This window comes from Natrix helvetica (assembly GCF_964273705.1).
Source record: "Natrix helvetica genome assembly, chromosome: 16".
Classification (NCBI taxonomy): domain Eukaryota; kingdom Metazoa; phylum Chordata; class Lepidosauria; order Squamata; family Natricidae; genus Natrix; species Natrix helvetica.
The window spans coordinates 5801991-5823596 of record NC_138563.1 but is presented as its reverse complement, the minus strand read 5'-3'; the positions used below and the strand labels follow the sequence as shown (position 1 = coordinate 5823596).

Here is a 21606-nt window from a genome sequence, read left to right as displayed (position 1 = left end):
GGGAGAGAGGAGATCCTTCCTCACCCAGGAATTCATTCTCCAAGTGGGACAGAGATCCCCCCTCCCCCAGGGATCCACAACACCTCCCCCATCAGTGGGAGGGAGGGACGCTGCCTCGCCCAGGGATCCACCTCCAGGTTTGAGGAAGGGAGACATCTTCCCTCACTCAGGAATCCACCCCACCTCCATGGGTGGGAGGGAGGGAGGCTCCCTCGCCCAGGGATCTACTCTGCCCCCCACGGAGGGATCCTTAAAGGAGAACCGTAGGGCTGGGGAATTCTGGGAGTTGAATTCCAGCTGTCTTAACATGTCCATGCTTTGAATAGAAAAAACAATCCAACCAATCGTTTTCCTCAGTGCTTTATTGATCGGGTTTTTGCACAACGCATGAATCCGACAGTGAAATGGGCGGCTTGGCGTTCAGCATGAGGTAGCAACACTAAGCAACTATCTTAAGCCTGTTGTGCGATTCAGACTATTTCTCATCAAGCCACAATGTATTGTAGATTTGACTGCTACACATCGCTCCGTTCCCCTTTCCCTCCGCTTACGTCCCATCTTGGTCACTTTAAGACTTGTGGACTTCAACTCCCAGAATTCCCCGGCCGGCATTGCTTCCTGCTGCTCTTGACTCCGCCCCAGCTATGGAGCCATCCCTTCCTCCCTCGGGAAATCCTCGGAATTCTGGGACTTGAAGTCCACAGCTCTTAAAACAGCCAAGGCTCGACCCCTCTGGCCTACATCCAATCTAAATGCAAAACTCTCCCAAATATCGTCCCCTTCCTCTGTCCAATTTAGTCACATTTTTCTTTAAATTGGGAACATTTCTGAGAAATTTTAGGATTCCACCCAAACGCAGGGGAGGGGGACAAGCCTGTCCCCACTATCTCTCCCTTCCACCCACAGGGGCGTTGCGGTGTCAGCTGCCCTGCACCAGACTCCGCAAATAGTGGTTAAGCGAGGGAAGGAGCTTCCAGTTGTCGGTGCGGATGCTCACCCGGGCAGCATCGTCCACACTCCGCACTTTTAGCAGGATGTGATCCCGAGGCGGTAAAGTCAGGGCGATCCTATACTCGTCTCCTTCCTCAGCTAGGATATACCTGCCAAATTGGTCACACACCAAGCTTTCTAAGCATCGGGGCGGCAGGGACCAAACGGTGAGGCTCTCAGCATGCGCATCTTTGGCGTCGGGGTGCAGGCGCTGCCAGAGCACATCAAAAAGTTGGCGACGTTTCTCCGGAGACCAGGCGGGGACCGGCAGGGGTAGGAAAAGGTCTGGAAAGGCCACGTCCAGGTTTTCGAGCCGACTCCAACGCGTCAACCCATCTTGCGTCGTATAAAGGGCAGAAATGTTCAGTTGGGTCGGATACGGGCAATGCGGCCGTAGTGTCAGCCTTACCGTCGGGGACGGGCGATGTGCAGAAAGGCACGGGATGCAGAGCTCCGGCACCGGCTCGTAATGCCGGCTGGTGCAGGTAAAGCGAAGCACCACGCAGAGAAGGAGGTTGTAGGGAGGCGTGCCAGGCCCCGCATGGACCAGCCGGTATGCCAAACTGAGCCGCGAGGGAGAGCGGTCGGCCAGCAACCACTGGCAGTAGCTGTCCACCTCCTGCTCAGCCGGAGGAGCTGCCGGGGTAGCCCCTGTAATCTCAACAAGCTGGAGCTTCAAGGGAGCCGGATCCACCGAGTGGACCGTCAACGCGGCGACAAAGCTCTCACTGTCGGCAACGATGGATGAGGATAGCGACCGAGTCTTGATGGGACCTTCGGCGACCAGCACAGATCTTAATTTTTCACTGGACAGGTTGGTGAGTAGGGTGTAATAAAAGCCAGCCCGGTCTTGGACATCCACATCTGTGTGGCTCTGGGAGATGGCATGCAGGAGGGCTGCCAGCTTGGACAGGGCAGGCGAGGGGTGAAGGACCATCAGATTCCGGCAAACGCTGAGAAGGATCTGGCCTGAGCGCCAATCCCCGAGTTTCCCCGAGGCGACCAGACGAGCTAAGAAGTGCATGGTGCTCGCTTGGGGCACTTCTTTCTCCTTCGCCAGCCGGGCCAAAATCTTGAGATGCCAACTTAGGTCTTCCTCTTGCAAGGGGACGCTCACGACAAATTCTTGCAGGGCCCGGGCGAGCGTCCTGGCCCAGCTCGACTCGTCCAGCGTCTTCCATGTCTCATCCAACAGATTGATGACGTTCGGGGCTAAGGTGCAGTTGTGACGGTAGAGATCCAGCAGGCACCGCGTCAGTTCCGCCATGGGTTGGGCCTGCGAGCCAAAATATTGGGCAAAAATGAAGGCGGCTTGGAAGAAAAGCCGCGTGGCGTCCAATCCTCCGTCTCGGGCCACTAGCCTTCCAAGGGCCAGGACGTGCTCCAGGAGATAACCACCCCCACGTTCGGCACTAGGCCCCTCGTTCTCCATGCACACGAGGCACAGCAAATTCATCCGGGCCAGGACGGTCCCCTGATCTTGGAAGAACCCGGGGAAAAGACCCGAGGTAGTGCGCGGTGTGAGCAGAACCGGCAGCCGCTCATCGGTTCCCGAGACCAGCGGACGGTTTTCAGGGAAGTGCAAAAGACAATCCAAGTGGAAAAGCTTCACGGCTTCCGGGAGAGCCGGGTGCTGCGCCAGTCCCACCAGGTGCCGCAAGAGGAAGGATTCGTCCTCGGCAGTGAATAGACTATCGGTGAACAGAGATTTCAGCTGTAGGATGGCGTGTTCCAGAGTCACGCTGGCCGTGCCGAAGAGACGCGCAAGCTGGGCTTTGAAAATCGCCGGGGACTGGGTGCGCACGACACTTACTGCCTGAGCCAGGTGGCACAAGAGGTGGCCCTGTGCTGCGGAGGTTAAGAGATAGCTGCTCTCCAGAAGCGCTGAGAGCACCAATTTTAGCTCCTTGAGGTCCGCCGCAGATGGCAAGAGGACCAGCTGGTCGAGGGCCGCCGGCGACAGCTTGCCAACTTCCTTCGTAGCCTCCCACACAAGCTCCCCGTTGCTTGCCAGAAGGTCCCCCAGACACCCTTGTCCATTCCGGGCCAGGAGGAAGATGGCGTTCCGCAGCACCACGCTGTACAACAGGGTGTAACCCTGGTGGACGCTGGAGGCCTCCTGCTGTTGCAGAGACCGCAGGATCTCCAGTCGGTGTAACAGGAATCCCGAGTAGCAGCTCTCAAGTTCTCGAAGACACTCGCAAGCCGCCGCGCGGATAGGCCGCTCGGCAACTCCCCCCCGGCTGTCGTTTGGGTCAGACACTAGGTGGAGCAGTACGGACAGCAGTTCGTGTGACGTCGGGCAGTCTTCGCCCAGGCTGTCGGTCGCCACCAGCACCGTTTCTGCGGCGAAGAGCAGGGAGCAACGGAGGCCGACGTGCTTGGGGGAGAGGCTCAGCTGGGCAAAGAGGGAAAGGAGGGAGGCCGCGGCTTCCCGACCCTTCTTAGCATCGGGGCAGAGCAGGGTGGGATATTCCAAGAATAAAGACAGGATCGAAAGCTGCAAGAGAAGAAACAGAGCTGTTGGGGACGATGGGGAGGAATATCGAGGCAGCTAGAAAATGGTGAGCCTCGATTGCAGTGTTTCTGAACCTTAATAGCTTGAAGAGGGGTAGACTTCAACTCCCAGAATTCCCAAGCCAGCCTGCTTTAAAAGGGGTGGACTTCAACTCCCAGGATTCCCCAATCAGCCTTCCACTACCAGAATCCCCAGCCAACTTGGTTTAAAAGGGGTGAACACCACTCCCAGAATTCCCCAGTCAGCATCCTTTAAGATAGGTGGACCAACTCCCAGAATTCCCCAGCCGACATGCTTTCAGATGGGTGGACTTCAACTCCCAGGATTCCCTAGCCAATAAGGTTTAAGAGGAGGACTTCAACTCCCAGGATTCCCCAGCTGTTCTGCTGGCCAGGGCCTTCTGGGAATTGAAGTCCACCCTCCTAAAATTCCTATATACTATTTTTGTAACCTTAATGAAGGGCGCTTGCGTACCTTGATGGCTTCCCCGAGTTTTTCGCTCCGCAATTCATTCAACAAGTCAGCTGCCAAGGTGTCTCCGACCCCGTGGGATAAGAGGAAGGCGGTGGGGGACAGCCGGAAAGCCTCAACGGTAGCAGTCCAGCTCTCTCCGCCTTTTGACCCCATAGCCAAGCCTGGAAGATACGCAAGGAAAATCAAATCAAATCAGAGATTGTTATGGGAAGGAAGGTTGCCGCTTCTTGCTAAAAGCACAGGCAGTCCTCAACTTACAACCATTCAAAGTTACGATGGCAGCGAAGTGACTTATGACCGTTTTCCCCAGTTACGACCTTTACAGCACCCCTATGCTCCCGTGATCCAAATTCAGACAGTTGGCCACTGGTTCGTATTTATGACGGTCGCAGTGTCCCCTTTTGCGACTGTCCGAGACGCTTGGCCACTGACTCGCATTTACGTCCGAAGGTGAGATTCCCTTTTGCGACATTCAGACAAGCAAAGTCAATGATTCACTTAACAACCGCTGTTACTGACATCAACTGTGGTGATTTGCTTAACAATGCTGGCAAAAAAAAAGGTCTAAACTCAACCCAGGTCTCACTTAACATTAAAATGTTCTGCTCCCTCGTAGTCATAAGTCGACGACTACCTCTGGTTGGTTTGGATCCGATCGGATCCAGACGATTTCAATGTCCATACCCCTAAATTTGCCCCCCTTTCTTGAATCTCACTTCGGATTTGTCTGCACAGACGATGGAAGAAGTGGTATAGGGTCTCCTGCTTGAGCAGGGAGGGGGTTGGGCTAGATGACCTATGAGGTCCCTTCCAACTCTGTTAATCTGTTCAAAGGTGGAAGAGAATTGTGCTGGGGAACCCTTATAGATGGCGCAAAGGGAGGGAGTCAATCGCGGGAGATCCGCGCCTGCGCCCAGAGGGGATCCAGCTGGGACCCCCGCCTCCATCCCCACCCAGGAGGCGCCTACGGGCGCCCAAGGCTTCTCCTGCGCTCCCAAGCAAATGCAAGCCAAGTTTGGAGCGGCTGAAAGGAGTGACACGTGGGCCAGGTGAGGCTAGGGTCTCTCCTCCTACTGCCCTGCCCCCTCCCCAATTTCAGACCCATCCCTCGCTTCTCTGGACCCCACCCAAGCTGGCGAGGGGTCCAAATCCCGGAGTGCAAATCTGCAAACGCTCCGTTCGACTTTGCAATGCAGCCCCCGGCCCGGGAACACCCCCGATGCCCGCAGACGCCTCCCGAGCCCTTGATGCACCGACGCCAGGCCGCTTTCCTCGCCCCCCGCCCCCCAAAAGCCACGCACCCGTCCCGACCTTGTTGCCCCCCGCCGGCGCCGCTCGCTTGCAGACCGTGGCCGCTCACTTCCGTGTTCCTTCGGCGGCGATTCCGCGGCGGCCGCCAGAGGGCGCGCGAGGAACGAGAAGCCGCGCCAAGTCGGATTTCCCACGCTGGAATTAATTCGAATTCTAAATAAATAAATAAATAAATAAAGAGAATTTAGTGGTTCAGGCGGCTTGGCTTGCAAAGGTATCGCTAGGGGCAGCAACGTGGCCCGAATGTATGAATACAGGTAGTCCTCGAGTTATAACAATAGCACTTGGATAGCACTTAGACCAACTGGGAAGGAAGGAAGGAAGGAAAGAAGGAAGGAAGGGAGGGCAACAGGACTTAGACTTATATATCGCTTCATAGTGCTTTTTCAAACCCTCTCTAAGCGGTTTACAGAGTCAGCCTCTTGCCCCCAACAATCTGGGTCCTCATTTTACCGACCTCAGAAGGACAGAAGGCTGGGTCAACCTGGCAAGATTCGAACTGCCAAATTTTCAGCTGAAGTAGCCTGCAGTACTGCACTCTAACCACTGCGCCACCTCGGCCACAACTGAACCCAGCATTTCTGTTGTTAAGTGAGACATTGGTTGAGTTTTGCCCTGTTTTACGACCTTTCTTGCCACAGTTGCTCCCCGAATCCCTGCAGTCGATAAGCGAAGTAACCAGGTCCTTAAGTGAATCTGGCTTCTTCTCCCCCCACCCCTTTGAGTTTGCTAGTCAGAAGGACATCAAAGCAGAACGGCGGCCGACATAAATAGGAACCAGTGGCCAAGTGTCTGAATTTTGATTGCGTGACTGGGAGGGATGCGGCGATGGTTATAATAAGGGTGAAAAAACGGTCGTAAGTCCCTGTTTTTTGGTGCCGTTGTACTGTTGAACGGTCGCTAAATGAACCGTTGTAAGTTGAGGACTACTTGTAGTTCAGGTGGAGTTATATAAATATTAATGGGTTGCTTTGCAACCTCAAAAGAAAGGCTTCCCAGCTCATTAAGAGGATAATGTATGTATGAAGCATTTTTTAAGAGTCATCACTATACTGGCTTAAAACGGTAATAATTACTTTATTCGTCTAATTCCCAGTTTGTGTCTTTGTAAGAATACTGTTTTTCAATGCCACGCCTCTGTTTATTTCTCGCTGGCATAATTTTATTCCGTTTCAGACTTTGCCCATTATATCTTTCCGGCGGAACGTAACTGCTTTGCAACCGAGAAACTACACATTGTTCTAAATAAACCATTGTTGGTTTAACTGCGGCGTGTTGAGCAAACTTACAATTGACTGGGTTACCGTAACGTCCTGGACCTGGATAGCAGCCCTTGATTGAGCGACTGTTAGAAGTTATAACGGCACTGAACAAAGTGACTTATGGAGCCGGTCCTCGCGCTTACGACCGTGGTAACATCCCACAGTCGCATGTTCAACTTGATAACTGGCAGGTATGGGGGACACGTGATAGCCATCTGGGACTTTCCCGGCTGGCTTCGGAGAAGCAAAGGCCACGGGGGAGGCCAGATTCGCTTAATGGCTAAATGATTCATTTAACAACCGCTGCGATTTGCTTAACGACCGTGGCAAAAAATATTTTTTTTAAACAAAACCCAGATCGTTAAAATCAGGCCTGACTTTAAACTTTTCGAAATGTCACTTTGCGGGCTTGCTGACCCTGTTGGGACAGGAAAAGATTCACCCGAAGCACGTGCAGAGTGCAAACTATAGAGACTGAAGGACCCGGGACCCTTTGGGAAGACCGCTTGTCTGCCTGGGGTTGGGAAAGGGGGGTGGGGGGGGAAAGGAAGCGAGTGAAACGGTTTTGCGAACTGTTAGCAGGCCGTACGCAACGAAACTGCTGCAAGCCACAGCTTGTTCTGCCGTCACCTGCAGCCGGGCGCAAGAGGCGTTGCAGGTCGTGCCGGTTTTAATCAGCCGCTCATCTGCCTGGCATCAACCTGGCAGCAAACGGGACTTTTGATCCGTGAAAAAAAAAAACGGCTTTCCCGACAATCGGGACGCAAACTGAGGTTCGTTTGCGCCGAGGTCCCCATTTCAGCGTTTGAGAGAGTCCTCAGCTTACAAAGGTCCGTTTAGCGATCGTTCCGAGTTACTCCACAGCACTGCACAAAAAAATGTGATTTACAAACTGGTCCTCCCACTTACAACCGACCGTCCCGTGATCAGAATTCAGGCCCTTGGCAGCCCCGCCTCTATTTAGTGACGGTTGCAGGCACACCTGATGGCCATTGGCGACTTTCATGGTCAAGCGGAGTTGTTTAACGACCGCATCATTCAGTTAGGGCTTTGCTTAACTCCGGCTAAAAGGTAAAGGGTCATTAAAAAGTGCCCAATCTTGAGTTTTATCCTCATCGCTTGGTGGATCAGAACTTCCTTCCTTTTAAAGGTAAAGGTTCCCCTCGCACATATATGCTAGTTGTTCCTGACTCTAGGGGGCGTTGCTCATCTCCGTTTCAAAGCCGAAGAGCCAGCGCTGTCCGAAGACGTCTCCGTGGTCATGTAGCCGGCATGACTAAACACCGAAGGCGCACGGAACGCTGTTCCCTTCCCACCAAAGGTGGTTCCTATTTTTCTACTTGCATTTTTAACGTGCTTTCGAACTGCTAGGTTGGCAGAAGCTGGGAGAAGTCACGGGAGCTCCCTCCGCTATGCGGCGCTAGGGATTCGAACCGCCGAACTGCCGACCTTCCTGATCGACAAGCTCAGTGTCTTAGCCACTGAGCCACGGACCATGTTTGATGAACTGCTGGATTTCCCCCGCTGTGTGTGAACCAACAGGCACCAGAGGGCAGGACAAGAAACAATGGATGGAAACTAATCAAGGAGAGAAGCAAATCAATAAATAACAAGAGATTTTCTGATATAGTTAGAACAATTAACCAACGGAGGCTTTTAAGAAGAGACTGGACAATCATTTGTTTGAAATGGTATAGGGTTTCCTGCTTGAGCAGGAGGGTTGGACTAGAAGACCTCTAAGGTCCCAGCCAACTGGATTATTGTTAAGAACGCTTTTTTTGTCGGTGACAACACAACCGCACAAAGTTGTAATCTGGCTTTTTTGTTTATTAGGCCAACCAAGAACTCCTGAATGACACAAGCCGGCTGAGGGTTGACGAAAAACAACAACAGACAAAAGAATACAAATCCACCGGAAGGCCAAAATAGCTAAACAAACCCAAAAGAGATTACAGCAAAACAAACAAAAGTTAAACTGCATTTAACCAGGCGTTTTTTCAGCTGAGCAAGTTGCATCAACTTAGCCAGGGTTAGTTTAGGGGAGCCAATTATGGTTAAGTAAGATGCGGCGGAAGGCACTTTGTGTCCTGGCCTTTGATGATGGCTTACACAACACACAAAGGGAGTCAGCAGTCACAGTCAGTTAGCCCGAAGTTTGTCAACTTTGGCAACTTTTAAGAGGGGTGGAATTCAATTCCCAGAATTCCTCATCCAGCGTGCTTTAATGGACTGGACTACAACTCAATTGGTTTCCTAAAGTAAATAGAAAGTAAGCTGCCTGGGGGATTCTGGGAGTTGAAGTCTACCCATCTTAAAGGATGCTGCCTTGGGAATTCTGGGAGTTGAAGTCCACCCATCTTAAAGCAAGCTGGCTGGGGGATTCTGGGAGTTGAAGTCCATCTGTCTTAAATCAAGCTGCCTGGGGGATTCTGGGAGTTGAAGTCCATCCATCTTAAAGGATGCTGCCTGGGGGATTCTGGGAGTTGAAGTCCACCCATCTTAAAGGATGCTGCCTGGGAATTCTGGGAGTTGAAGTCCACCCATCTTAAAGTTGCCAAGGATGTCCAAAAAACACCGTTAGCCCAATGGTTTCCTAAGAACCCATTTTAAAAAAGAGAGAGAGAGAGAGAGGAAAAAAAATTCCTGGCTGTGTTTAAAATCCTTTGGGCGACCCAACGCAGCTGTTACCAAAGTTGGCACAGAAGCCGGGGGCCGATTTGAACTGGTGGCAGCTGCACCCCATTTGACCCACCTCCGTTTCGGCTTCTTCCATTGCCCGAAGGTGCAGGAGCCGCCTTCTCAACTCGTCCCGAGACCAGTTTTCCAAGATGGGTCCCCACCCATCCTGCCTCCAAGATTCGGCTCCGGGCGAAGGCAGGGACTTCCAGCTTGACTAAACACCTCTGTCCATCAAAACAAATCTGGTCTGGAAACAGCCAGGAGGGGAAAATGGCGGGAGGAGGAGGAGGGGGGGGGGAAGGTGGGAAGAGAGAAATTACCGCTTTTTTTCTCCGGGGGTCCCGTCGCCAGGATGAAGGCCAGGTGTATTTCTATTTATTTTCAGGTAGGCCGCAAGTGGAAGTGACTGTTGCTTCGTTTTACGGCCTTTCCTGCCGCCGTGGTTAAGGGAGTCGCTGCAGCTAGTCACACGGTTTTTAAGCGAATCGGGCTTCCCCGCGTAGACTTTACAAAGGTCACAAAAGGGGATCACGTTGACTCCCCCCCCCCCCAGGGACACTGCAACCGTCATAAATATGAGCCGGTTGTTAAGCGTCCCAGTTTTGATCCCCCCGGCGGTAGGGATGCTGCAACGGTCGTAAGTGTGAAAAATGGTCTTAAGTCATTTTTTTCAGTGCCGCTCTTAACTTCGAACAGTTGCTGAATGAATGACTGTAAGTCAAAGACTAACTTTATGCGTTTCCCACCATTATTATGTTTATAAGTAACTCAATGTTCCTTCTACTTTGTTTCACCACCACCACAACAACCCAGTGAGGTTGGATGGGCAGAGAGAGGGATTGGACCAAGGCCATCCAGCTGTCTTTCATCCCAAAGTCACCCAGCTGGATTTCATGCCTAAAGCGGGACTAGAACTCACTGTCTCCTACTGATTGGCCCAATGTCACCGATCCCGCTTTCATGGCTAAGGCAGAACTAGAACTCACGGTCTCCTGGTTTTCAGCCTGGCGTCCTCACCACTGGACCAAACATTGCAAGAAACGCAGTCACGTGATTGGTGGCTGGGGTCTGCGTGTGGCCATCTGAACTTCAAAAACAGGTCATAAGTACCTTTCAAGGGTCCGTCGTAACTTCAAACTGGTCGTAAGTCCAGGACTACCTGAAACATATTGGTGGAAGAAACCATTCAGCTCCCCTGCCCAGATTTTGAGCCTGACAATGTAAGGCTCAACCCTATGCACTAACCCTGATTCGTGGTTTTCCCGAATCCATCTCCTTTTTTCCTTGGGGCGGTTTAATAGAACCAGGTTAGGTATCCATATCCTACTGGGCCACAGACGAGCCGATCCCGTAGTTTCCTTAGGGGTTATGCAAAAACCAGCCTCTGGGTTTGTATTATGCACTTACTCCGGGTTTACTAACAGTGGTTTGCTTTGCAAACGCAAACGCCTGTGTTTGCACAACTGTAACTGCACAGATTTGGGTTGGCAAGACCAGGCAAACGAAGCTAAAACGGGTCTTGTTGGGGGGGGGGTGTTTTATTCGTTTGAGCCTGACGGGTCGTGGATTTGGGTGCCTCTGAGGATGTGCAGAGTGCTTTCTCTTTCTGCCACTAAAAGCACCCCTCACATGCAAACCCCGAGGATTAGCCAATGGTCTACTCAGGTGGTTGGTTGTAGGAGTCAAAAGGATAACATCACGTATATCTTAATTAAGGCCAAACCTATTATTGTGTTTGTGAAAGCCGATTTGGAAGCAGGGATCGGCGCAACACGCCCCATCGGCCCAACAAACACCTGACACACAATGAGAGGCTCGCTTATTTATCTACCTATATAAAAACGGCTGTGTGTGTCCGTGTGTGTGTGTACAGCAGCATAACTCTGGAGCGCCTCAAGCTGTTCTGTTAAGATACAGCCTGTTGTGCCTTCAAATGTCTTCTACTGTACTGCTGTAAAATGGCTTCTACTGTGCAGCCCAGGGGAGTTGCCATGGTAACGGCTTCACAGTACTCCCTCTGGTAAGGGGGAAAATCCAACATTAGAAATTACGTTTGGTCCGGACATGTCCCCCCTATAAATTAATATCCGCGCAACACCAGGTTATAGGCTATTCATCAATAAACCAAGATCAGAGGGTGTCCTTGATCCCCCATTGGAAACTGCTGGTTTGCGGTCCCAAGTTTCTAGTCCATAAGGTGAAAAGAATACGGATAGTCCTTGGTTTACCACCACAATGGAGCCCTACATTTCTGTGGGTAAGTGAGGCACTTGTTAAGTGAGTCCCCCCCCCCGTTTTACGACCTTCCTTGCCATAATTGCTAAGCGAATCACTGCAGTTGTTTAGTTAGACACACGGTCGTTAAGTGGATCTGGCTTCCCCGTCGACTTTACTTGTCAGAAGGTCGCAAAAGGGGATCGGGTGCGACCGTCATAAATACGAGTCAGCTGCCAAGCATCTGAATTTTGATGCCGTGACCCGGGGGGATTGTTGTGATGGTCCAAAGTGTGAAAAACGGTTCTAAGTCGCTTTTTTTCAGTGCCGTTGTAACTTCGGATGGTCATTAAACGAACGGTTGTAAGTCGAGGACTACCTCTATGTGTGGCTTGAAGCATTTTTCAGGCCCAAACCAGATCCAGTTTCTCCCTCTAACCACCCAAAAGCGAAGTTTCTTCCTGCGGGGAATCTCCTTCCGTCACCCTCACGGACCACGCGAGTTGGGGATGATGGGTGCTGTGGTCCAACGCCTCTAGAAGGCAGGCCCGGCGAGGCATATCCGAAATGGGTCACCCTCCAGCTTCCTCAGGATTTGGGGCTGAGCCCGACGCGGCGGGAAGGTGCTGAGCCTTCACTTCTTTGACCTGTTATTTTGGCCTGCCTCAGTTTCCCTCCCGCGGAGCGAGGCTAATTGCACACCTCCCGTCCCCAAGGAGGGGGCGGCAGTTTCACTAGCGTATCCAGCCTGGAGATGAAAGCAGTTGGGGAGACACAAGACGCTCAGCGGGCTGTTATTAAATTAATATCCTTCGGGACGCCCGGATGCTGGGCTCTGCCTTCGCCGGCCTCACGCCCGGAGCTCCCAGGGAGGCTTAAAGGAAGGCCTGCCAGCTTACGGATGTGTGTGTGGGGGGGGGAGGAAATGTTGGCAGCCACCTCCCACCCTCTCCCAATTTGGAGTGGGTGGGTTGCAAACTGGGGTCTCTCTCTGTGTGTGTGAGCTTGGACCGGTCCCCTTGCTACTCTTTTTTCTGGAAGAAAACATGGAAATTGTGGTGGAGGGAAGAAGGAAAAGAGAAGGGAGGGAGGGAAGGACAGAAGGAAGAGAGGGAGGAAGGAAGGAAGGAAGGAAGGAAAAGAGAAGGGAGGGAGGGAGGAAAAGAGGAGGGAGGAAGGAAAGAAGGAAGGAAGAAAAAGAGAGGGAGGGAAGGAAGGAAGGAGAAAAGAAGGAGGAAGACAAGGAAGGAAAAAGAGAGCGAGGGAGGGAAATTGGAGATGAAGGGGAAGGAAAGAACAAAGAAAGGAAAAGAGAATGGAGGGAAGGAAGGAAGGAAAAGAAAAGGGGGGAGGAAGGAAAAGTTGAGGGAGGGAGGAAAGAGGGAAGGAAGAAAAAGGGAGGGAAGGAAGGAAGGAAGGAGAAAGGAAGGAGGAAGACAAGGAAAAATGGAGGGAGGGAGGAAAATTGATGAAAGGGAAGGAAGGAAAGAAAGAAAAGAGAAGGGAAGGAAGGCAGAAAGGAGGGAAGGAAAAGAGAAGGGAGGGAGGGAGGAAGAAAGAAAATGAAGGGAGGAAGGAGAAAGAATTGCCAGAGGAGAGGAAGGGAGGAAAAAAAGAAGGAAAGTGGAAGAGGAATCAAGAAAGCAATAAAGCGCCTTTTGCCCTTCCACAGTTTCTACGCCCCATTTCCACCCTCCCTGGAAAACTCCCCCAAGCCAAGACAAGGAGCAGTTGGTGAAGGGCAGAATCCTGTTAACTTCCCAGCTGTGCCCACAACCTCACCGCGCCAGCCTGGGTGTCATTCCTGTTAGTTTTCTCCCTTTCTCCTCCTCCTCCTCCTCCTCCTCCTCCTGGTATTTAGAAGAACCTGTTACTCTGGAGTCACAACTAAGCCCTTTGGGCAGGAGCAGCGTCGTAGCTCCGTCCACCACCGCTCTGCATTTCTGGCTGACAGGCAGGGCTGGGACAGGAAGGTTGGGCACGGGGTGGGGTGGGGGAACAAGCAGACTGGAAACTGACCAGCCCCCTCTGCACCCTCCAAGTCCCTTGCTGCCCCCCCCCATTTTTCTTGCCTGTCCTGAACTGATACGGACTGCAAATATCCCGAGAACCACCAGAGGGTGCCAGAGTGGAGCGATTCTGCCTCTCTGTGGTGCCCTCGGGTGGCCGTTTGGAGTTTTGCAGCCAAGATCGGTTGATGAAATTGCAGGCGAAAAAGTAAAATCGGACGCAACTCTCTTCGTGACTCTCTTGCACAGTGACCTCAATTCTGGCCCCAATTGCGGTCGTACGTCGAGGGTCACTGGTACTTCTAATCGATAGTCATAGGTAAACTGCTCCTAAACAAGGAGTCTCAATTACTAAAGGATTACTAAAGGCGGCTGAGTTCTCACAATGCAGGTACTCCTCGACTTAATACAGTTCATTTAGTGACCGTTGGAAGTTACAACGGCACTGGGAAAAGCGACTTATTTGTGGTCAGGTGATCAAAACTTAAGACGCTCGGCAACTGACTCACATTTATGTCCCGAGGTGATCCCCTTTTGCGACCTTCAAACAAGCAAAGTCAATGGGGAAGCCAGATTCACTTCACAACCGTGTCACTCATTTAACAACCGCAGTGATTCACTTAACAACTGTGGCAAGAAAGGGCATGAAATGGGAGCAAAACTCACTTAGCAAAGGTCTCACTTAACAACAGAATTGGGGGGGGTTCAGTTGTGGTCGTAAGTCGAGGACTATCTGTATTCTGGACGGAGAAACTTGGTTCTTCTAAATTCTAAACTGAGGTTTAAAAACATCTCCCGGCTAGATTCTCCCAGCTTTCATTGACCAAATAATCTCTCTATATAAAAATGGCTGTGTGTGCGTGTGTGTACCAGCATAATTCTGGAACGCCTGGAGCAATTTCAACTAAACTTGGTACACAGAGGATTTACTCTCTGGAAACAAATACTGTGGGGGGTAAGATACCCCTAACACCCCTCGGGGTGTGTGTTCTGTTAAGATACAGCCTGTTGTGCCTTAAAATGGCTTCTACTGTACTGCTGAAAAATGGCTTCTACTGTACAGCGCAGTGGAGTTGCCATGGTAACAGCTCCACAGTACTCCGCAAGGGGGCTCCCTCTGGTAAGGGGGAAAATCCAATATTAGAAATTATGTTTGCTCCGGATATTTTCCCCCTATAAATAAATACCTGGGCACAACGCCGGTTTATTGGCTACTGCAGAATAACGCCTCCTCCTCTTAAAAGGATGACGTGGTTTGTACTACGCGCCAAGATAAGGACTGAGTTGACACCAAACCGCGGAACGAGTGATTTCTGCAAAGCTAGCCTCAAAGTGATGAATCTTTCGTTCCCTTTGGAACTGGAAGGTAATGGCCACATCTTGTAGCCGTGAGTTCCAAAGATTAACAATGGGGTGAGTCAAGGCGTGCCCTCCCCTGCTTACTCCTGGGGTTGGCTTGAGCAATCCAAGGTTTATGCCTCTCGGTGATAGGATCTAGGTGAGATTTCTGTCGGATGTACAGGGAGTCCTCGACATTTCGCTTAGCGACAGTTCCAAGTTACGTTGCCGAAAAAGAGGGACTTGGGACCGCTTTTCACACTTAAAGACTGTGGTGTATCTTCACAGTTGTGCACAAGGTAGTTGGCGCCGAAAAAAGGGACTCCCAACCATCTTTCGCACTTATGATCACTGCAGCCGTGATCGAAACTTAGAAGCCAGGCGACTGGCTCGGAGGTGCGACCTTCGGACAAGCGAAGCCAACAATGGTCCTTTCGCCAGCGCCGTTCAAACGGTGACTAAATGAGGGGGAGCCCCCGGACTTAAAACGCAACCGGCAAAAGTTTTCTGAAATTCTGCTGTCTAAATGGGTCTCTTTTTGCGTGTGTTTGTGTGAAAGGAGCAAAGCCTGTACAGGTGAGATGGTTACGGGAATCTTGTCTTTCCTCCCGTAGGAAAGGACGGCAGGTCAGGTGAGGTCACAGGTGCTCAAAGCACCGATTGCCCAACAAAATCGATGCCCACGTGCAGTTAGAAATTGGATGGCTCCCTAAGGGGAACTTCTGAAGACTGGCCGCAGTTTCAAAAGACGATCGCTTTGTTCTTGAAGCCACAGGCCGAGTTGCAACACACATACACACACACACATAACTGAGTCACAGTTTGCTTCATCCAAATTTCTCGCCGAACGCCCCAACGGGTGAGTTCGCACAACGGCGGTCAAGCGGCGAGCTTCCAAACGAATTGTCGAGCCGCAAAAGGAGCAATCAGAAAAGTCGGCAGTTGGGCGGTTCGAATCCCTAGCGCCGTGTAAGGGAGTGAGCTCCCATGACTTGTCCCGGCTTCTGCCAACCTAGCAGTTCGAAAGCACGTAAAAAATGCAAGTAGAAAAATAGGAACCACCTTTGGTGGGAAGGGAACAGCGTTCCCTGCATCTTCGGTGTTGAGTCATGCCATCCACATGACCACGGAGACGTCTTCGGACAGTGCTGGCTCTTTGGCTTTGAAACGGAGATGAGCATCGCCCCCTAGAGTCGAAAACGACTAGCACATATGTCCGAGGGGAACTTTTACCTTTAAAAGGAAGGAAGCTCTGATCCACCAAGCGATGAGGATAAAACTCAAGATTGGGCACTTTTTAATTTTAAACCATGGCTTGCTGCCGTAATGTCGGGTTGCAACTGACCTCCATCTCGGCTGAATCATCCTCAGGAGGATGGGAGGTTGGCCTCCATCGGCATTGGGATCGCCGTTAATTCGGTGACCCATTTTAAAAAAAGAATTTACGTAAACTCTTCAAATGGTGACATTCATCGGGTGAGCTGGTTTCTACACCACACGCTAAGCGGCTCTCTGACCTCTAAGCTAGGTTAATGCTAACCCAGTATTGGATGTCAGGGTTCAAAGGGACCTCATAGATCATCTAGACTTATTCAAACTTGGCAGCTTTATGATGTGTGGACTTTAAGAGGTGTGGAGCTCCCTGTGATGGCTAAGCAATTCTGGGAGTTGAAGTCCGGGCTTCTTAAAGCATGGTGTGCGCAATTTTTTTTACTATCGAACCGGTAGTAATGGTGGCCACAATCCACCCCTGCTATCTATCATCTATCTATCATATATCATCTTTCCCTCCCTCCCCATCCATCCATCCATCATCTCTCTCTCTATCATATATCACCTCTCTCTCCATCTCTCTCTCTATATATCTATATCTATATATCTTTATATCTATCTATATATCTATCTACAAATAGATATATTATTTGTAGTGTATGGTGGATTGGCAAAAACAAAGGTTTCCTAAACAAAACAGGCTAGGTTTTCTAACACTTTGCTTAACAACTCTTCAGTTTAAAACGGAGTCAAACAATTCAAGGCACTTCACATCCGGAGTGACTGGTTTTAAGTCACATTCTGAACTGGCTTAGCCAGTGTGTGTCTCCCTTTCCTATCTACTCCGAGCTGAATTCATGGGTAACAAACGGAATAATGGAGCAGAGATGCTTGGGAGTCCAGAGGCATATAAATTTAATGAAGTATTATTGCTGTTTGGGGGGTGGGGTGGGGGGCTTGGAGGTCTCTGAGCTTTGGTGGTTTTCTTGCCAGGTGTTTCATGACCCATGAACTAGGTAACGTCATCAGAGCTAGAAGAGAGTAGGGTTTGGGGAGTGGAGGGGGAGGAAGAAGAGACAGGGAAAGAAGAGAAAGGGAAAGAGAGAGAGAGAAAGGAAAGAAGAAAAGAAAAAGGAAAAAGGAAAAAAGAAAAAAGAAGGAAGAAAGAAAGGAAAGAAAGAAAGAAAAGAAAAGACATTTCTATCAACTCAATGCAAGGGCTCCTTGGTGCTCTCTGACCTTGCTTGTTTTCTTGCAAACGTTTCATAACCCAACTAGGTAATATCATCAGTGCTAGAAGAGAGTGGGGTTTGTGGAGAGGAGGAAGAGGATGAGACAGGGACAATGAAAGGGAAAGAAAGAAAGAAAGAAAGAAAGAAAGAAAGAAAGAAAGAAAGAAAGAAAGAAAGAAAGAAAGAAAGAAAGAAAGAAAGAGACAAAGAGAAGAAATATGGAATCCTTGGTGCTCTCTGAGCTTGCTGGTTTTCTTGCAGACGTCTCATGACCAAACTAGGTAACATCATCAGTGCTAGAAGGGAATGGGGATTGTGGAGAGGAGGAAGAGGAGTAGGAGTAGGGATATGTGGTCTTTCGTGCTCTCTGAGCTCGGTGGTTTTCTTGGAGCCGTTTCATGACCCAATTAGAAGGGAGTGGCGTTTGCTACAAATGCCCCTTCTTGCACTGATGATATTATCTAGTTGGGTCGTAAAACGTCTGCAAGAAAACCACCCAGCTCAGAGACCAACGAGGACTCCGCATTTCAACCCTGAGCTACAAATATTGTCTTCTATGGGTATTATGGAAAGTTGACTTTAAACTTTAATAGCTGCCAAAGCTTCGTCCTCTTCATTTCGGAACAAAATAATCTCGACTCTGATCAAAGTGATCAATATCCAAGCATTAATTTGATTTAATCGCACAGAGGATTAGGCGACTGGAGGCTGAAACATATGAAGAACGGTTGCAGGAATTGGATATGTCTAGTCTAATGAGAAGAAGGACCAAGGGAGACAGGATAGCCGTCTTCCGATACTTGACGGGCTGTCACAGACAAGAGAGCAGGGGGTCAACCTATTCTCTAAGACCCCTGAGTGCAGGACAAAAAGATGGGAACTAATCAAGGAGAGATCCAACCTAGAAATAAGGAGAAATTTCCTGACAGTGAGAACAGTTAACCAGTGGAACTGCTTGCCACCAGAAATTGCTCTGTCAATGAAGGTTTTCAAGAAGAGATGGGACAATCATTTATCTGAACAGTGGAGGAAGATAAAATGGGATGGCCAGGGAGAAAAGTAGAATATAAGTACAGGGTCTCCTGCCTGAGCAGGGGGTTGGACTAGACGACCTCCAAGGTCCCTTCCAACTCTGTCATTCTCTATTCGGTATTTAATTGTTGGGGAACCCACCAACTGTGGCTCTGCAGAGGGGCCAGGGACGTGTTTTTGCTAAATTCGAACCCACTTCGGGGCCAACTTAGCGTGGCAGTTCCCCTCTTTTTCCCCAAACGGCCAGGGAATAAAACAAACAAACAAACAAATGTTAATGAAGCTTATGACTCAAGGAACGAAAAACTCCAGTGGGAAGGGAGGGAGAGAGAGAGAGAGAGGGTGGAGGATTTGAAGCGGTTGTATGTAACTTCTGGAAGAAAAACAAAATATATGACAAAGATCTGCGTATCCTTAGGAAAGAGAGGAATCTGAGGGCCGCGCCTAGGTGTGCGAATTGAGTGTGCAAGAAACAGCATTTCAAAGGCACGAGGGCTCGTAAACTGGAAGGGCTACTTCATATCTTTTTTTGGTTGGTTGGTTCTTTCTAATCCACCCAGCTGACTTAACACCTGGGATACGCTAGCCACCTCCAGAACTGGGGGCCACAAGGTGAAGCTATCCGGAGGGACACACACCTTCGTGGTTCCTCCACCCGTTTCTCTCCTCTGCCCCCCCCCCCCCCCGTCCCGGGCCCAAGGCAGTTTGCAAAGTTGCCTCTTCTCCTGGGAGGCCCCACAGAAACACACGCGCACACGGACACACCTGGGGCTGCTCTGACCCAAAGGCTCACCTCCACGCACCTTGGCAGCAGGTGAGGAGGATGGAGAGAAGGCAAGGAGAATTTTTTTTTAAAAAGGGGGGGGTGAAACTCGCCTTTCTAGAAAAATCAGTCTCGGGCTATTCAAAGGGATGACAAAGACTCCTGAATACACATGACAGGGCGGGAATGTTTTTTTGCGTTATTTGCAACGGATGGATGGATTGGTGAACATGGGTTTATGGGTTAGAGATACAGGTTTAACAGAGTTGGAAGGGACCTGGGAGGTCATCTAGTCCAAGCCCCTGCTCAAGCGGGAGTCCTTATACCATTTCTGACAGAGGACAGTCCAGTCTCTTCTTGAAAGCCTCCAGGGGTGAAGCTCCCACAACTTCCGAAGGGAACTTCTCTTCCATGGGTTGGTGGTTCTCCCCGTCAGAAAATTCCTCCTTATTTCCAGGTTGAATCTCTCCTTGCTCAGTTTCCATCCATTCTTCCTGGTCTGGCCTTCAGGGGCTTTGGAGAATAGCTTGGCCCCCTCCTCCTCTCTTGTGGCAGCCCCTCAAATATTGGAAGATGTTATCCTGTCTCCCCTGGTCCTTCTCTTCCCTAGACTAGCTATGTCCAATTGTGTGAACACAACCCATAACCTGATCCAAGAAAACGACAAAGCAAGGCAGTTATAGATACCGATACAGATTTAACAGAGTTGGAAGGGACCTTGTAGGTCATCTAGTCCAACCCCCTCGCACCCAAGGAGGAGACCCTACATCATTTCTGACAGAGGGCAGTCCAGTCTCTTCTTGAAAGCCTCCGGGGGTGAAGCTCCCACAGCTTCCGAAGGCAACTTCTGTTCCATGGGTTGATCGTTCTCTCCGTCAGGAAATTCCTTCTTATTTCCAGGTTGAATCTCTCCTTGGTCAGTTTCCATCCATTCTTACTTCTCTGGCCTTAAGGGGCTTTGGAGAATAGCTTGACTCCCTTCCTCCTCTCTGGGGCAGCCCCTCAAATATTGGAAGATGCTCTCCTGTCTCCCCTGGTCCTTCTCTTCCCTAGACTAGCCATGCCCAGTTGGATGGACACAACCCAAAACCTGAACCAAGAAAATGACAAGGCAAGACAGTTCTTAAATTCTGGATTGAATGGTCTTAAACTATTTCTGGATTGAATGGTCTTAAAACCTTTTGCCTCTTCTATTTGGTGTGTGTTCTGACTGTGTCCACAGCATACACTAAACCCAGGTTAATCATGGTTTACCAATCATCGGGTGGCTCACTCAACATGGCCACCAAATCTAGTTGTGCAAACATATTGTGTTGCATTGCGTTGCAATTTATTTATTTCATCATGTTCATGTAATATATAGTGGAAGTGGTGACCCTTTGACAGCTGCATGCAACTTAATGTATGCCAATTAGTGTACATTCAAAGGGACAATACAGTTATTATTCTATTCTATTCTCTGTTCTACTCTATTTTCTATTCTATTTATTCTTCTAATCCTATATTCTATTCTATTCATTCTTCTAATTCTATATTCTATATTCTATATTCTATTCTATTCTATCCTTTCTTCTAATTCTATTCTATTCATTCTTCTAATTCTATATTCTATTCTATATTCTATTCTATTTTATTCTATTCATTCTTATTCTATACTCTATTCTATATTCTATTCATTCTTCTAATTCTATATTTTATTCTATATTTTATTCTATTCATTCTTCTAATTCTATATTCTATTCTATATTCTATTCTATTCATTCTTCTAATTCAATATTCTATTCTATTCATTCTTCTAATTCTATATTCTATTCTATATTCTATATTCTATTCATTTTTCTAATTCTATATTCTATTATATTCTATTATATTCTATTATTTTATATTAATTCTTCTAATTCTATGTTCTATTTTATATTCCATTATATTCATTCTTCTAATTCTATATTCTATTCTATTCTATTCATTCCTCTAATTCTATATTCTATTCTATAGTCTATTCATTCTCCTAATTCTATATTATATTCTATATTCTGTTCTGTTCTACATACCCAGCCAATGATGGCTTGTTCGGTCAACTCAGTTCAACAAACCCAAATTTGGCATTGACACCGCCCAAAACCTTTAGGAAGCGAAGAGAAAAATTAAAAGATTTTTCTTTGCTCTTTGACTTTACACTGATCTCTAAGAAGTCGCTGGTCATTTTGGATCTTACCTCTTAAAACGTTTGCAAAAGAAGTTTCCAGACACCAAGGAGGAAGGACAAAGTTTACACAACACCCTCATAACACAACACAACACCCTCGCACACAGGCCGGTAATAACCTTGACAATGGCCATCGCATGTTTGCAGGTTAGGGAACCAATAGGCTCCTGCTGGGGAGGTGGGGGACGGACCCCTGTCCCCCCCCCCTTTCGTTCTCTCACATCTTAATGCCTTTCCTTGTATTTTTCTTTTCAAATGGATAGTCAGCACTGGAGGTGGACAATCCAATCAAAATTATCTACTCTA

General features: G+C 49.3%; 1 protein-coding gene across 3 annotated transcripts; it reads right to left on the bottom strand.

The window, feature by feature from the left end:
• Positions 1–333: 333 nt before the first annotated feature.
• On the bottom strand, positions 334–5383 carry AP5B1 (adaptor related protein complex 5 subunit beta 1). Of its 3 annotated transcripts, none has more exons than XM_081968143.1 (3): positions 5322–5383; positions 3983–4143; positions 334–3490 (listed from the first exon to the last, which is right to left on the bottom strand). In XM_081968143.1, the coding sequence occupies exons 2-3, from the start codon at positions 4133–4135 to the stop codon at positions 920–922; spliced, it is 2724 nt and encodes a 907-aa protein (XP_081824269.1). In that variant the 5' UTR covers positions 4136–4143; positions 5322–5383; the 3' UTR covers positions 334–919. The 3 variants fall into 3 exon arrangements, with proteins under 3 accessions (XP_081824269.1, XP_081824271.1, XP_081824270.1); XM_081968145.1 differs by having other exon boundaries at positions 5294–5363; XM_081968144.1 differs by lacking the exon at positions 5322–5383 and adding an exon at positions 5284–5304.
• Positions 5384–21606: the final 16223 nt, after the last annotated feature.

Bases quoted from the DNA above. Each gene is read 5' to 3' on its own strand.
- AP5B1 (XM_081968143.1), bottom strand. From the start codon at position 4,135: ATGGGGTCAAAAGGCGGAGAGAGCTGGACTGCTACCGTTGAGGCTTTC. The intron at 3,491-3,982 runs GTACGCAAGCGC...CTTCTCTTGCAG, and splicing joins AACTCGGGGAAGCCATCAAG to CTTTCGATCCTGTCTTTATT.